The 17040-nt window shown below is 35.5% G+C and overlaps 1 protein-coding gene across 15 annotated transcripts in view; it reads left to right on the top strand.

Annotated features, from left to right (window-relative positions):
* osy (oskyddad) overlaps positions 1 to 17040 on the top strand; it is a 281999-nt gene that overhangs the window by 228157 nt on the left and 36802 nt on the right. For all 15 annotated transcript variants that reach the window (XM_067781425.1, XM_067781467.1, XM_067781416.1 and 12 more), the window contains one exon: positions 14565 to 14724. In XM_067781425.1, the coding sequence (XP_067637526.1) occupies positions 14565 to 14724 (160 nt within the window). The remainder of the gene's footprint in view (positions 1 to 14564; positions 14725 to 17040) is intronic.

Raw genomic sequence — 17040 nt, 5'->3', positions numbered from 1 at the left:
CTTATCTCATTGCATACTTTCAGGAGTATCTCAGATATATGCACGTGGTTGTGCCTTGCTTCTCAGCTGCGTGTACCTACATATGTGTAGACATAATGATTGATTCGTTTATGTAGATATAAGTGACTGTCTGCTTTATTGTTGTTGTGACTTCATTTACTTAGCATCAGACTAGGGATGTGAGTATCACTTAGTGTCACTCATATTCGTCACAATATCTTTCAAGTGAAGCAGACATCCTTTGGACAGCGACGATACTTTGATACTGCGATACTGGTATTTTAATGTTACCAAAGAGCACAGTGCAAATGACTAGCCACTGCATGGTGAGAACTATCTTAATGCAGCAGCTCTTATGGCTAAAAGCTGCTGACTACAATGTTTACATCTACTGCAGTGCCGATGTAAAGCAAAAGGAACGCAGGTGCTGTGTACGTTTTGTGATGCCAGGGACTGTGGCCCCTGCCATATCTATGACAGTTGGGAAAATTGTAAAGAACGCTGGCCTCGTGCCGTTATTTAAGTGAGGATTGTTGGCTTAAATGCCTGTGGAGCCAATATATTTGTACTTCGTTCTGTTTCGAAAAGTTCAACGTCCACATGGAAATATCTCCCAAAAGAGAGAGGTTAAGCGAACATGTGTTACTGCGTTCAGCGTTGTATGTATGCCTTTCTTATAAAAAACTAGAGAAATCAAATCGATCACGTTGTAATGGCAGGTAGATAAAATGCATAATATCTGTAACGACGATCACTGGCTGATATTAATTTTCGATCCACCGCAGCATCGTGAGCATATTTCTCACTCGCTACCCACCATAGTTTAGGGCTCATTGGAATTTCAATGTAGCAGTCTCAGACCCTGATAAAATAAGAAAGAGAGCACGGAAAGCCAAAAGAATCCTGATTTGTGGCATGAACAAGCGAAGAGAGCCTTTATACTTAGCATTTCAAAAGGTTGATAGCTGTCATGAACACCTATTCTGCTCCGCCTGTAAACTCACTTTTCTCTGGACCTCAATTATTTTCTATAAAAACAAATGATCTTTTGGAGAGTCCCCTTAATATGGAAATCAAATATGGAAAATAGAAAAAAATTTAAAGATCACAATTGAAGCCAATTTCTGAAGTCCTCCACGTTAGAAATACGACCTACGTGCTTGTTGTCACGCCGTCGCTGCTTTCCTTACGGCTTGTGTTACCTCGGCTTTAGTGGAGTGGTCTCAGCCGAATACACGCTATCGGTGCGAATCCCTTATCCATCTTCAATGGTTGCTATTAGTCGTTGTTCTACCATTTTCCCAGTCATATAGCGGCCAAGAAGAAGGCGATGTGCCACAACTTCTTTGTGCGTTTTATATCAGCGCAAGTGCGCTATTTTAAAATTTGCCACAAAAGTTCTTCCTTAGAGGCGCTTGTTATGTTTGTGCAACGGCTTTTTTATGTTGCCTTTTGGAGTTAGCCTTATTAGTTTGAAGGACATCACACCAGAGTCCCTGATCCTCTTCCGATATGAATGCTGAGCAAATCCATTTACAGCTCTCGTTTGCTGGTGAAAGGTACTTAATTTCTTCGTGAGAAAAGTCCTGAAATTCTAGTAAGTTTCGCATTGGATACTCATTCGTTTCTTGGTTCTGTAGCCGAATTTTCTTCCTTATTTTGTTTTTTTTTTTTGTTCCATTATCCCAAAATATCATTATGCTCATTCTCGTAAGGCCATTTGTGGCAATTATTTTTGCTTCGTTTCATAGCTCGAGAGTTGCAAGACTTTGTAATCCGTGGCATATCCGAAATTTCATTACTAAAACAACGCGCTTGTTTTTACCTCTTCAATTCCCTTGCCTTGATATTAGGGTGTTGCAAATACTGCTGCGGTACTATGGACTTTCAGTCGGGTTCCCGCTTGAAAATTGTGAATAACCTGCACCATTCTGTCATAACAGGGCCAAAGGAGTTGATGCCTAAAAACGATGCATTCTTCACTCCTATCCGATTTTAATTTCATTTATGTTATTACTAAATTTCCCAGCATTAATAAATATGTAATACAAACCAGTGGGTTAAGTGGCTAAGAATACTCCAGGGTCCGTGAGCTGGTCGGTCAATAAATAGCTCACAAAGTCTGAATGCGTTCACAGTGTATGCCTGTTGTAAGAGGCTTCTAAAACCCACAGATCCAGAAGTTTCCATGTGATTATATGACTAAATCACTCCCTAGATGGTCAGTGTAATACCTTAATTGTGCTTCTTTGCGGAACGTATCGTATCAATATCCAGCAAAGGACCATCATTATCGATAATATTCTCTAAAACCTTCACTGAGTGTCTTTATCGCCACAAGATGAATAAGAAAAATATGTATGCACAAACAAGTTTTAGATTGCAATTTTGTTTACTGGGTACACAACAACATTAAATATGGATGCGAGCGTGTTTGCATGAATTTGCAATGCGGCAAAAATATTCAGTTCGACAGCTGTGCAAAGTCTAATAGATTTTCAAAAGTATTGCACTTCCTCCAGTACAATCCATTGCTTTCTTAATATTTTTTTCTTGCTCAGAAATTTTTGCAATTCATTGCATTGCACTTACTTAGGAGGCGATTTGCGCAAACAAATCTATTTACATACAAACATGAACATACATTAGCGTGTTTTATTCTAAAGAAATAATTTCAATTTTTATTTTTACATAAAAAATGTGTAGTTTTCAAAATATAATAGGGTAGTTCAGAATTATGTGCAAATGGTCTAGCATCACCGTATTTGCATCCTGGTGTAGCTTTTTTACACACAACGCCAAAAAGTTATACGGCTATGCATTTGCTATATCATGGCATATATGCAACATAAAACCCGTAGTTTATTTTTTCAATTTTGAATGGCCAACTAACAATTGTCCAAACAAAACAAAACATGCAAAAAAAAACTTTAAAACGAAAAAAATTGTTTCACGATGTGTAGATTTCATTTGCTATAGCAACGTTTCAAACACCAAATACAAAAAATTCTGAACTCCCTTAATTTTTTAATGACAAATTTTTTTCTATGACAAAGAAAAAATTGCATCCGAAAATGTAATACCCTAATACATACATATTCAATTTCTATGTGCGATTAGTTGGGTCCTGTGAGATGGTGTGTGTGAATGCGTTCAACATAAAGCGATTGTCTAGTAACTGACCAAATTACACCTGTTCAAATTGTACTACTGCATTACTAATTGACATTGAACTGCCAATGAAGTTAACATATACAAATCTAATATTACATTTGTTTATACACATACATGCATACATACATACAAATAGTTTGGATGGCAAACTCAAAGGCTAGCAGAAAAGTAAGATGAAAGCGGAAATCCGCTGTGATTGCGAAAATATTTGCAGTCATCGAAGTGAAGTGAACAAAAGGTGTGATAGGAGTGATTTAATCGTGTTCTAATGGAATTTGCAGATTAATTATTAAGGCGCTGAAAGACGAAAGTGGGAATCAAAAAAAATTTAATCTCTGAAGGGGAGGAAATGAATATGTGTGGGATCTCAGCGCACTAATTTTTATGTTTAATAGACTGCTGTGAAAAATAATTTTTTATTTCTTCCTCTCAGAATGGATTAATTGTTTTTTTTTTTTTTTGGGTAAAGAAGTTAGGCTCCAAAATATGGTAAGATAACTTCAACACCACCTTCTGGTGTCTTATGCTTTTAAATAAGGCCTTCAATGATAGCAGATGTAGGCAATGTGGGTTGGAGGAGGAAACGTTCGGCCACGTTTTGTGCTCGTGTCCTGCACTCACAAGGCTAACAGTTCAGCTATGACGAATGCCAGAGCTAAACCTGCTGATAATACAATGAAAAGTATTTGTTATTTGACACTGCGACATCTGTTGACAGCTTTCATTACGACTTGATAGTAGCCCTTAAAGAAAGGAAAACAAAAAAAACATTTGAAACACAAATATATATGAAGGGCTCAGAACCAAAAGGATATAAGTGACATTTTTTTTTAAATTGAGTTATACCCATATTTGTATATTTAATATAGTGTATATTTGTTGACAATGCGATCCAAGCCATTTTGGACATTTTAGTGCCATACATTTGCCAGGCCAAAAACGTACTAAATTTTATTGCATTAATGATTGGAGCCAAAAGGATCTAAGTGCGCTCCTCCAAGTAATAAAATTTAATTGCTCGGCCAAAAGAACATGCAGAATTTTTTCAAGTATGACGTTTTGTAGCCGTTTTACTTTTAGTATAATAAAGTGCTAAACTTAAGTTCGTAGGAAGTTTCGCTGATTTGAAAGAGGAGAAGAAGCCTCTCCCCTCTCTCGTCTGTGCCGCAGACTTGGGTTCAATACTTGACTAATATAAAAGCAGGCTTACATGTATGTTGTATTTTATGTTGTATAATTTCTGTAAATACTTAATATAATGTCACTATGCCTAATTTATGCCAAATTCGCGAAAATTTGTTATTTTGGTCGAGCAATCGACGTTCGAAATTTTATTGCAACAATGTTTGGAGCCAAGTGCGCTTGGATCCAGAAAAAAAATTGCCAAATTAAACGGGCTACAAAACTGCATACTTGAAAAAATTCTGCATGTTCCTTTGGCCGAGCAATCAACGTTCGAAATTGTATTGCAACAATTTTTGGAGCCAAAAGGGTCTAAGTGCGCTTGGATCCAGAAAAAAAATTGCCAAAAATCAGCGAGACTTCCTACGAACTTAAGTTTAGCACTTTGAAAAATAAATAAAATAAATGTAAGGCGCGATAACCTCCGAAGAGATCTAAGGCCGAGCTTCTCTTCCAATTTGCGTCGACGAGCACGCAGATGGGTTTTCACTGATAGCTTTTCATGGCAGAAATACACCCGGAGCGCTTGCCAAACACTGATGAGAGGCGACCCCGCTTAGAAAAATTTTCTTCTAATTTAAAAACTTTATTTCTAAAATTGTGATGTTGCTTTGCCCGGGGTGCGAACCCAGGGCATACGGTGTGGTAGGCGGAACACGCTACCATCACACCACGGTGGCTGCCAACTTTATTATACTAAAGAATTATTATATAGTCGAAAAAATTCTACATGTACTTTTGGCCGAGCAATCAACGTTTGCAATCAATTTTATTGCAATATGTTCTGGAAATTTTTGCAATAATTTTTGGAAATTTACAGTTATTTTCCATCTGCAGTAAACATCCTTTGAATTAGTTGACTAACCTGCATTTATTTAGACAGGAGTCATTTCAAACGCATTTACCCAGAATTTACAATAAGTAATTTACATTAAACTTAATTATCTCAATTCAACGTCGATGTTACTTAGATCCTTTTGGTTCTAAGCCCTTCATATATAAAAAATGATGTTATCGTTTTTCAGTCAAACAAACCTTTTTCGTCAAAGCTTTTATCGCAAAAGTTTGAGTTTAATAAATTAATTTTTTTAGAGCATATAAAAATATTTTTTCCAATCGGTCTAATATATTTGCAGAAATTAGTTAGTTAAGCAAGGTAAGAGAGCAATAAAAAAAACGCAGATTACTTTCCGTCTTTTAACTGCAAGCATTAGACCATAATTGGGTTACGTTGCCAGGATTAAATATAATAGTAATTTAAAGCGCAATTAAGCGTGAAGAGGTTTGCGTCGAATTAGGACGAAAACCACAAAAAATATTGTATACCTACTACATAAAAATGGCTTATGAGCAATAAGTTAGATTTTGAAAAGCTAACCTAACTGGCACACTAAACAAAGATCTGCATATTTGGCTGAACCTACGTTTACATTTAGATTTTAATATGTATATTAAATAAATTTTGATTTATATTTCGATTTATATTTAGATTAAAATTTTGATTAAGAAAATATTTGAATTAAAATTCAAATTTAGGTTTAGATTAAGATTTAAATTTAGATTAAGGTTAAGATTGAGATTAGGGTTAAGACTTAGATTAAGACTTGGATTGAGACTTAGATTACCATTTCGATCTAAATTGTGATGCTTATCCAAATTTAAGTCTTAACCGGAATCTTAATCTTAATCTAAATCTAAAACTAAGTGTAAATCTAAATCTTAATCTAAACTAAAAGTTTAATTTAAATCTAAATTTAGATCCAAATCTAAATCTTAAACTTTATCTTATGCTAATTCCAATCTTAATCTAAAGCTAAATCTAAACCTTAATCGAAATTAAGTCTTAAACCAATTCTAGACAAAAATACTCTCATTATTTTTTTATCTCCCTATCTTAAGTAAAAACGTATATCCTAAAGTACGAATATCTCGAAAGTAATTCAGAGAAATGGGGCTTTTAAAAAGTTTTCTGATGTAGGGTGCTCCAGACCCATTAGCACATCATTTTTGCTCAAAACTTTGATGAGTTGATAGAAATACATATAAAGTTCAACACGAATTTAAAACTGTTCACCAAAATATGCGGACACCGAAGGCAAGTCGGTAGACATGGCACAGCATAGGGTAGTTATAAATGTAGAGAAAGCCCTGGAGTGCAAAGATATGCCTTTAGAGTCTTCTTAGACATTTCCGTGCTTTTCAACAATGGCTGTAAACGGGCAATTATGGATGGTCTTAACTACATTCAATTATAATCAGCCATAACCAGATAGATCAGCTGCATTTGAAATTGCCGATAAATTGCTTCACAATGGGGGTTGTATGAGGTCATGGAATCAATGGACAGCGGCACGCCATAGGGCGGGGTATTGTCACCGCTACTGTGGACGCTGGTCATCAACCTACGGCTCATGCAGTTCGATGTGGGAGATGACGCCAGCTCCTTGAGGTATCGGGTGCTTCGGAGTATATATATGTACCTGGGAATATAATATTAGGTTGAGCGCTAACGCGGAGAGCATGGAAACAGTCTTGTTTACTAGGAGGTATAAAGTTTCGAATTGATCTAGGCCCAATCTGGGAGGCGTAACACTACAGGAGGCATTTTATACAAAATATCTAGGAATCATTCTAGACAGTAAGTTGTCTTGCACTTTTGCATGTAAAGGGATGCTGGGGCATACGTGGCGCCCTCCCTCTCCCATTGGATATTTACAGCTAATGCCTTGGGCCAGCTTCAGCTTGAGCAAATATTGAAGGGACGGATTACCTAATTCCTTACCTTCGATTCCATGGGTCTCTTACAGCCAGTAGGGCCTGGGGTATACTATACTGATCCGGCGGAGTTAGTAGCTGGGATTGCATCGGTAGAAAACTGGAGGAAAATAGCTTAGTGTCAATTTTTCCATTGACAGCAAAGCAGAAAATACGGCTTAAATCTCACACAGCAGCACATTTAAAAGTTTTGTGTAGGGGGTAAGCGATCCTTGGAAAGAATTGCGATAGGGAAAAATGTACATCTATATTGAGTCATAAGGCATATGGCACTAAATGGAACAGAAAAAGCGAATGAGCTAGATAAATGGGGCGCATTATTCGAAACATGCACCGTAGACGTTACAATCAGTTTGAGCGAAATTAAAAGAGGGCGACGGTTGCAAAAAGTCAACCAATCCGTAGAACCAGGCTGCAAAGTTTCGAAGATCATGTGCATGTTTTACTTATAACCTTGGATTCACAATGTTACCCATATCATTGAAAAGAAGAGAGACTGTTGGCTCATGGTGGTTAATCTTACTGGACACTGCCTTCTGGCATCTCATGCTCTTAAATCTGGCCTTGTGAGTGATAGCATATGTAGAAAGTACGGGTTAATGGAGGCCTCTAATTTAATCATTATACTCAGCTGAGCAAAGATCACAGAGTATATTAATTTTGTTCGCATAACGGTAATCCGTAACGGCATAAACTAATCGAGATAGATATAGACTTCTATATATCAAAATTATCAGGGTGAAAAAAGAAATTCACTTAGTCATGTCCGTCCGTCCGTCCGTCTGTCCGTTAACACGATAACTTGAGTAAATTTTAAGGTATCTTGATGAAATTTGGTATGTAGGTTCCTGGGCACTCATACCAGTTCGCTATTTAAAATGAACGAAATCGGATCATATCGAAATTTCGAAAAACCGAAAAAGTGCGATAATTCATTACCAAAGATGGATAGAGCGATGAAACTTGTTAGGTGGGTTGAATTTATGACGCAGAATATAAAGTTAGTAAAATTTTTGCCCACGGGCGTGGCACCGCCCACTTTTAAAAGAAAGTAATTTAAAAGTTTTGCAAGCTGTAATTTGGCAGTCGTTGAAGATATCATGATGAAATTTGGCAGGAACGTTACTCCTATTACTACAGTGTGCTTTCTCTTAAACGGACACCTAAGAGACTGTCAAATTTGTCCGCTTATGAGAGGTGTCCGCTAATGAGAAAATTATTATTGATGAATGTTAAAACAATTTTATTTCCAAAACAAGAATATTAATACATACAAATAAGACTGAGTTAGGAGGTTCATAAAACTTTGTTCATAAATTAAAGAATAAAGTTTTGTGTACAAAATATTCAAAATAATTTAAAAAAGTCAGAGATATTCGCTTGGCGAGTTTTTCCTTTAATTTCAATATCTTGAAGATGTAGTTGAATATCATTTAGCACTTCAACACCCCTAAGGCCGCTGTGATTTAAAGAAAAATCCTTTAGTTTTTTTATAGCTAAGTAAGCCTCTTTATAAGAAGTAATCTTGTCAGCAATAACATTTTCTATTTCATCTTCAGACGAGATGGCCAGCGATTCTTGGAAAACAGGTAACATTTCGGTATTAATATTTTCCACGTCTTCATCATTAATAGAGATTTCATTATCTAAATTAATATAGTCCTCCACGTTAATTTGGATTTCGCTCTGAACTCGATTAATAACTCTAGAGAACTGGGAAAGTGCTGATGAAGCAAGCTCATCTTCTGTAGCCCACCCGCTTTCATCATTGGGCAAATCGGTTTTCACAAACCCAGCTTTAATAAAACAATTTTGTATTGTCTGTGGACTCACTTGTTTCCACGCCTTGTGTATAAAATAAACAACGTCTAACAAATTTATTGATTTTGATAATTCCATAGCAGAATTTGAATCTTCCATCCGTACCAAAATATGTTTTAAAATAACGATTTGTACATAAATTTAAAGTTTTTTATAATACCTTGATCAAACGGCTGACAAAATGCTGTTGTATGTGCTGGGAGAAAAATTACTTTAATATTCTTCAGTTTTAGATCACGAGGATGGGAAGCTACATTATCTAGAAATAACACGACGTTTCGTTCTTGAAGTTGCATTTTTCTATCGAACTGCACTATAAAATCTGTCATCAAATCATATGTCATCCAAGCCTTTTTGTTTGACCGCCATGTAACTGGTAAATTATTAAAAGATATATGTTGCGAAACGCTCTAGGCCTTACAAAATTTTCAATAACAAAAAGCCGTTCTTTTTCTCCAGCCATATTGACGCAGTGTAAAATCGTGGGTCTATCTTTAGCCAGTTTTCCACCCTTGCATTTTTCACCTTTTAATGCAAATGTTTTATCGGGTAATGCACGGAAGAATAAGCCAGTCTCATCTGCATTATAAATATTTTGTGAATCATATCTTTCAATCAAATATGGTACTTTTGCGCAAAAACTTTTGACGTCATCTTTGTTTACACTACCGGCTTCTCCAGAAATTGTACGAAAAGTTATGTGGTGACGTTTTTTTGAACCTTTCCAGCCAGCCGGATGATGCACTAAAATCGTCGTAATTGAGTCTCACTGCAATTTCTTTAGCTTTGCTGCTTATAAGTGTGCCTGACAGAGGAATGCTCTTATTTCCAGTCTTCACAAACCATTCGTAGCACAATTTATTAATATTAAGGCCTTTGGGCTTCAGCAGACTCCTATTTCTCTCTGGGTTGACGTCAGTGTCCCACAAACTTAAAATTTGCTGATTTTACATTTCTTTGCCAACTCTCGTACACTTCAGTTTTTCTTTCTTATGAATTTCAATGACATTAACTTTGTCTTTAATACTCAACACTACTTTAGGCATTGCGATTCATGTACGTACACACACAAGAAGATACTAACTACGTGTATGCAATAGGTACATACATTTTTATGTTTTCTACTGTATCGAAAACAGGTTCTTCGTATTTAGGGGATTCCCCTATATCCATGCTCGTTTTAGTGAATAAGCAGCAGCTGTACGAATATGATAAAGATTAAATGAAAACAAGTAAGGAAGGTTAAGTTCGGGTGTAACCGAACATTACATACTCAGTTGAGAGCTATGGTGAGAACATAAGGGAAAATAACCATGTAGGAAAATGAACCGAGGGAAACCCTGGAATGTGTTTGTATGACATGTGTATCAAATGAAAGGCACTAAAGAGTATTTTATGAGGGAGTGGGCCATAGTTCTATAGGTGGACGCCATTTAGGGATATAGCCACAAAGGTGGATCAGGGTTGACTCTAGAATGCGTTTGTACGATATGGGTATCAAATGAAAGGTATTAATGAGTATTTTAAAAAGGCGTGGACCTAAGTTCTATATATGGACGCCTTTTCGAGATATCTACGTAAAGATGGACCAGGGGTGACTCTGGAATGCGTTTGTACGATATGGGCATCAAACGAAATGTGTTAATGAGTATTTTAAAAGGGAGTGGGCCTTAGTTCTATAGGTGGACGCCGTTTCGAGATATCGCCATAAAGGTGGACCAGGGGTGACTCTAGAATTCGTTTGTGCAATATGGGTATCAAACGAAAGGAGTTCATGAGTATTTTAAGAGAGAGTGGGCCATAGTTCTAAAGGTGGACGCCTTTTCGAGATATCGCCATAAAGATGGACCAGGTGTGACTCTAGAATGCGTTTGTACGATATGCGTATCAAATGAAAGGTATTAATGAGAGTTTTAAAAGGGAGTGGTGGTAGTAGTATATGTGAAGGCGTTTTCCAGATATCGACCAAAATGTGGACCAGGGTGACCCGAACATCATCTGTTGGATACCGCTAATTTACTTATATATGTAATACATGCCAAGATTTTAGGGGTTTTTTATTTCGCCCTGCAGAACTTTTTCATTTTCTTCTACTTAATATGGTAGGCTTCACAGCCATTTTATAAAGTTTTTTCTAAAGTTATATTTCGCGTCAATAAAACAATCCAATTACCTTACCATGTTTCATCCCTTTTTTCGTATTTGGTATAGAATTATGGCATTTTTTCATTTTTCGTAATTTTCGATATCGAAAAAGTGGGCGTGGTCATAGTCGGATTTCGTTAATTTTTCATACCAAGATAAACTGGGTTCAGATAAGTACGTGAACTGAGTTTAGTAAAGATATATCGATTTTTGCTCAAGTTATCGTGTTAACGGCCATGCGGAAGGACAGACGGACGACTGTGTATAAAAACTGGGCGTGGCATCAACCGATTTAGCCCATTTTCACAGAAAACAGTTAACGCCATAAAATATATGCCCCTACCAAATTTCAAAAGGATTGGTTAATTTGTGCTCGACTTATGGCGTTAAAATTATCCTAGACAAATTAAATGAAAAAGGGCGGAGCCACGCCCATTTTTAAATTTTCTTTTATTTTTGTATTTTGTTGCACCATATCATTACTGGAGTTGAATCTTGACATAATTTACTTATATACTGTAAAGATATTAAATTTTTTGTTAAAATTTTACTTTAAAAAAAAATTTTTTTTAAAAGTGGGCGTGGTCCTTCTCCGATTTTGCTAATTTTTATTAAGCGTACATATAGTAATAAGAGCAACGTTCGTGCCAAATTTCATCATGATATCTTCAACGACTGCCAAATTACAGCTTGCAAAATTTTAAATTACCTTCTTTTAAAAGTGGGCGGTGCCACGCCCATTGTCCAATATTTTACTAAATTTCTGTTTTACGTCATAAGTTCAACTCATCTACCAAGTTTCGTCGCTTTATCCGTCTTTTGTAATGAATTATCGCACTTTTACCGTTTTTCGAAATTTTCGATATCGAAAAAGTGGGCGTGGTTATAGTCCGATATCGTTCATTTTAAATAGCGATCTGAGATGAGTGCCCAGGAATCTACATACCAAATTTCATCAAGATACCTCAAAACTTACTCAAGTTATCGTGTTAACGGACGGACGGACGGACATGGCTCAATCAAATTTTTTTTCTATCCTGATTATTTTGATATATGGAAGTCTATATCTATCTCGATTTCTTTATATATGTACAACCAACCGTTATCCAATCAAACTTAATATACTCTGTGAGCTCTGCTCAACTGAGTATAAAAAGTGTTGTAAGCTGTCCCGTTATGGGAAATTGAAAAGCCCTTTGGGGTAAAAATCATGTGTCCGCGTCCTGCTATGTGAGGGTTGTCCGCTCAAAAGGGAAAAACTTAAAAAATGCTTAAAGATTTTTGTGGTACTGAAAAAATTGTCCGTTTATGAGAGATGTCCGCTTAATAGAGGTGTCCGTTAGGAGAGAGTACACTGGTAACAAATAAAAATTAGCAAAACCGGATTACGAATACGCCCACCTTTAAAAAAAAATTTCTTAAGTAAAATTTTAACAAAAAATTTAATATCTTTACAGTATATGAGTAAATTATGTCAACACTCGATCCAGTAATGATATGGTGCAATAAAATATAAAAATAAAATAAAATTTCAAAATGGGCCTGGCTCCGCCCTTTTTCATTTAATTTGTCTAGGATACTTTTAATGCCATAAGTAGAAAAAAATGTGCCAATCCAATTGTGAAATTTGGTATGAGCATAGATTCTATGACGGTAATTATTTTCTGTGAAAATGGGCGAAATCGGTTGAAGCCACTACCAGTTTTTATACACAGTCGACCGTCTGTCCTTCCGCTCGGCCGTTAAGACGATAACTTGAGCAAAAACCGATATATCTTTACTAAACTTAGTTTACATGCTTATCTGAACTCACTTTATCTTGGTATACAAAATGGCCGAAATCCGACTCTGACCACGCCCACTTTTTCGATATCGAAAATTACGAAAAATTTTAAAAATATGAAAAAAGGAAACATGGTAATTGGATTGGTTTGTTGACGCAAAATATAACTTCAGAAAAACCTTTGTAAAATGGGTGCGACACCTACCATATTGAGTAGAAGAAAATGACTAAAGTTTTGGAGGGCGAAATCAAACGCCCTTGGAATATTGGCAGGAATATTGTTCGTGGTATTACATATATAAATAAATTAGCAGTACCCGACAAATGATGTTCTGGGTCACCCTGGTCAACATTTTTGTCGATATCTCGAAAACGCCTTCACATATACAACTATTGCCACTCCCTTTTAAAACCCTCATTAATACTTTTAATTTGATACCCATATCGTACAAGCACATTAAAGAGTCACTCCCGGTCCACCTTTATGGCGATATCTCGAAAAGGCGTTCACCTATAGAACTAAGGCCCAATTCCCTTTAAATAATCATTAACACCTTTCATTTGATACCCATGTCATACAAACACATTCCAGGATTACCTTAGGTTCATTTTCCGACATCGTAATTTTCCCTTATTTTGTCTCCAAAGCTCTCAGCTGGGTATGTAATGTTCAGTTACACCCGAAGTTAGCCTTTCTTACTTGTTTTATTTAATATTGTATACGAACCATCAATGTTTTGCCTAAGGATTTTAAAGTCACTTTCAATAAATATCAAAATTTTAAGCATAATTACTGCACACTCACCTCAAATGTAATGCAATTTTATCAAATGTAATTACCTCACTCTCACCCTATTATGCTTCTATGTAGTATGTTTGAGTGCTCTATCCATTAGTTGGTTGTTCGTTTGGCTGTAATTTGGTCATTTGCTCATTTTACTTGTTCATTTAGTTTACTTTAGTCACTCATGAAAGTGTAATAATTAATTGCGAAAGTAATGAAAGTTTAGTTAAGCTTCCAAATAACAAGTATATAATTAAAAGTTTAATTTATTTGGAATTATGTATTTGGAGTGTATGTCTGTGTATGTGTGTGTGCAGGTTTATAGCTCACACTGTGTTAGTCTCTGCTTTTGATTACCGAGCGCACGTAAATGTCGACAGCAAATTCTTACTTGTGCAAAAAAATTAATTAAGTTGCACAAACTGTTTTTTTTTTTTTGTAACTTTTTTTGTTTTTTGCTATTTCGCTTATTTGTTGGTTTTTGCAATGCAGTGATTCGTTAAATCAAATCTTCTGAATTAAATATTATACTAATAATCATTACAATTAGCACGCGCATAAATATGTTATTTATTCAATTTGCTTTTAATTAGTCTTTAATTAAGTGTAATGAATTGTTGGATTCCTCGTATTCACATAATATATATTTTTGTTAATTTTTTTGTGTACAAGAGGAGCTCAAAGCAATTACATTAGAGAATTAATAAATAAATATTTTGGTAAATAAAAAAAAAATTTACTTTTTTTTTCTCAATTCACGCCAAAGCATGGTGAGCAATTGAGTTTGCCAATTAAATTTTTTTTGTTATCTCGGTTATGGTATCTTAACAAATATTTATATTGCTTAAATTTAAGTTGTTTGAGTGAATCTCTATGATAATAATAAACCTTTTATTACAGCTATGGCCTCTTAGGTGCTTCAGGTTGCGGAAAGACTACACTACTCTCTTGTATTGTTGGCAGACGTCGATTGAATTCTGGAGAAATATGGGTATTAGGTGGTCGACCAGGTTCCAGAGGATCAGGCGTGCCAGGTCCACGCATAGGATATATGCCACAAGTAAGTATAAAGGAAAATTTGTATTAAAATTGTTTCCATATGTTAAACGGCTGTCGCAAGATCGCGGGTTCGAATCGAGCTCAAGGCCTAACAATGATTTTTTATCATTATTATTGTAATGATAAATTTTTAACGAAACCAATGACTCTTTGAGAGATTTGAGAAAAATTAGCACTCAGAAAAGCAGATTGAGAGGTATTAGTGCTCAAAAGTGTACCACATTTGGCTCAGCTGCACCGACATGGCAGCGCTGCCGTCGTTAGCATAAAGGCAGTAAAGTTCACTTACTGCCTTTAAGAAACTTGAATGGAATTTTACGCCTGAACAAGATTTGAAATTTACTTGAAAAAAGTCAAACTTCCGAAATAAAAATTAAATTTTCTTCGATTTCACTTTTTACACTTTACTGCATTTTCGCTATGGACGGCAGAGCAGATCTATTAAGCAAACCTAAATGTTACGTATACGCCGTGTCGTTTAGAATAGAATTGAAAAGTCTATACATGCCAGCTTATACTGAAGTAAATCTATCAAAACCTAAGTATGTAGATGTTCATATCATTCTCGTGAAACAACTAGGCTTCCATCATTGATATTACAATTTCAAAAATCAAGAGAAACATTTTTTAACGGACAACTCTATTAGGCGTACATATCCACGGTCGGACTGTTTTTATATTGAGCTGAGCAGAGCTCATTATACTCAGCTGAGCAGAGGTCACAGAGTATATTAATTTTGTTCGCATAACGGTACCCCGTAACGACATAAACTAATCAAGATTGATATAGACTTCTATATATCAAAATAATCTGGGCGAAAAAAGAAACTCATTTAAAAAAAGTTCTACTGAGCGGACCCGAACCTCTTATCAGTGGTCATTTGCACCTAGCAAAACAATCCATAACTTCCCTTGAATGGGTTTGATGTGGTTGCGTAAAGATATGTTTGCAAAATGAAAAATGTTGCCTCCTCGAACAAACCAATTTTGGGTTAGATAAATATGCACTTAAATTTAAGAAGTGTTAAAGTGTGATGCATATAGAATAAAATGAAAAGTAAATAAACCGCATTAGCTGATGTTAGGTAACTTTGAACTGACCGGTCCGTAAGGAAATCAAATAAAACGAATGTGCCCATATTGTTACCAGAAGCTCTCTTGGCGATAAAACTGAAAAATCACACTTTGCAGCACTACGTTTGCGGTGACATAGGTAGCTATTTTCTCCTTTCCCAGTTCATACGCCTTTTCAATACCATTTAGGTCCATATGAATCCTTTATAGATTGTAAGTATCTCCATGGTCCAATACTTCCAAATTCTTATATGTACTCCAACACACTTCTAGTTGTTGTGCGAGATTACGTACTCAATGATCGCCTAGTTGTAAATACATAGGCTTACGTGAACGCAGTTTGCGCAGTTTTCTTTCAGTATCTCTGCTGCTTTGATCACGAGTTCAACTTTTACCTGAAAGACACTGCCAATTTGTATGGCCTTAGTACTCAATCGGCACAATATACCAAAGACAATAGCATAGAGAAGTGTAATATAAAAATTTGTCTTTAAACTAGAAAGTTGTGAGTACTAAATCTATTAACTATTTTACAAATTTTAACACTTCTTAAATTTAAGAGCACTTCCTTTACCGGATACCTGTCTTGGTCGGACAAAACTTAGCCAGTGAATCGGCATCCAAAAAAGGAATCATTGTATTGTGATCATGATATAAAGATTTAAAAACTTAAAATCAAGTACCTATTATTGATACAAAATGCAATAGACCAAATAGAAAAACGACATATTTGAGCTCTATATGTTCGCTTTATGCTTAAAACATTTTTCAACTTCATTTTGAAACAAGTTGAAGCGCTAAAGAAATAATACTTATTAACATACACACGTTTCATAGAGTTAATACCAAACAAGTGAATGACTCTTGTGTCAGAAATGTAGTAAGCGTGTAGTAGTACGTGCAGCAAAATGCAACACATGGTGTTAAGTTGACGCATAAGCTACTGTTGTAGTACTGAAGCAAAAAACAAAAGAAATCGAGCTTGTGAAAAGTACTTTGTGAAACCACTTCGTCAGCTTATGCGTGAAATTCAAATGCGTTTGGTATTTAAAAAAGGTTTTTTAAACTTGCTGTAGAATTAATTTCAAATCACAATCGTGCTGACATTTATAACCAAACAACTACTTAAAAACTGGAAATCACAAATTACAAATTAAAAACTACAAATCACATATTACAAACTACAAACTACAAATTACAATTTACAAATTGTAAATTACAAGTAACAAATTACAAACAACAA

The sequence above is a fragment of the Eurosta solidaginis genome, chromosome 1 (assembly GCF_040869045.1).
Source record: "Eurosta solidaginis isolate ZX-2024a chromosome 1, ASM4086904v1, whole genome shotgun sequence".
Classification (NCBI taxonomy): domain Eukaryota; kingdom Metazoa; phylum Arthropoda; class Insecta; order Diptera; family Tephritidae; genus Eurosta; species Eurosta solidaginis.
The sequence above is the reverse complement of the archived record's forward strand: the minus strand, read 5'-3'. Positions and strand labels throughout refer to the sequence as shown.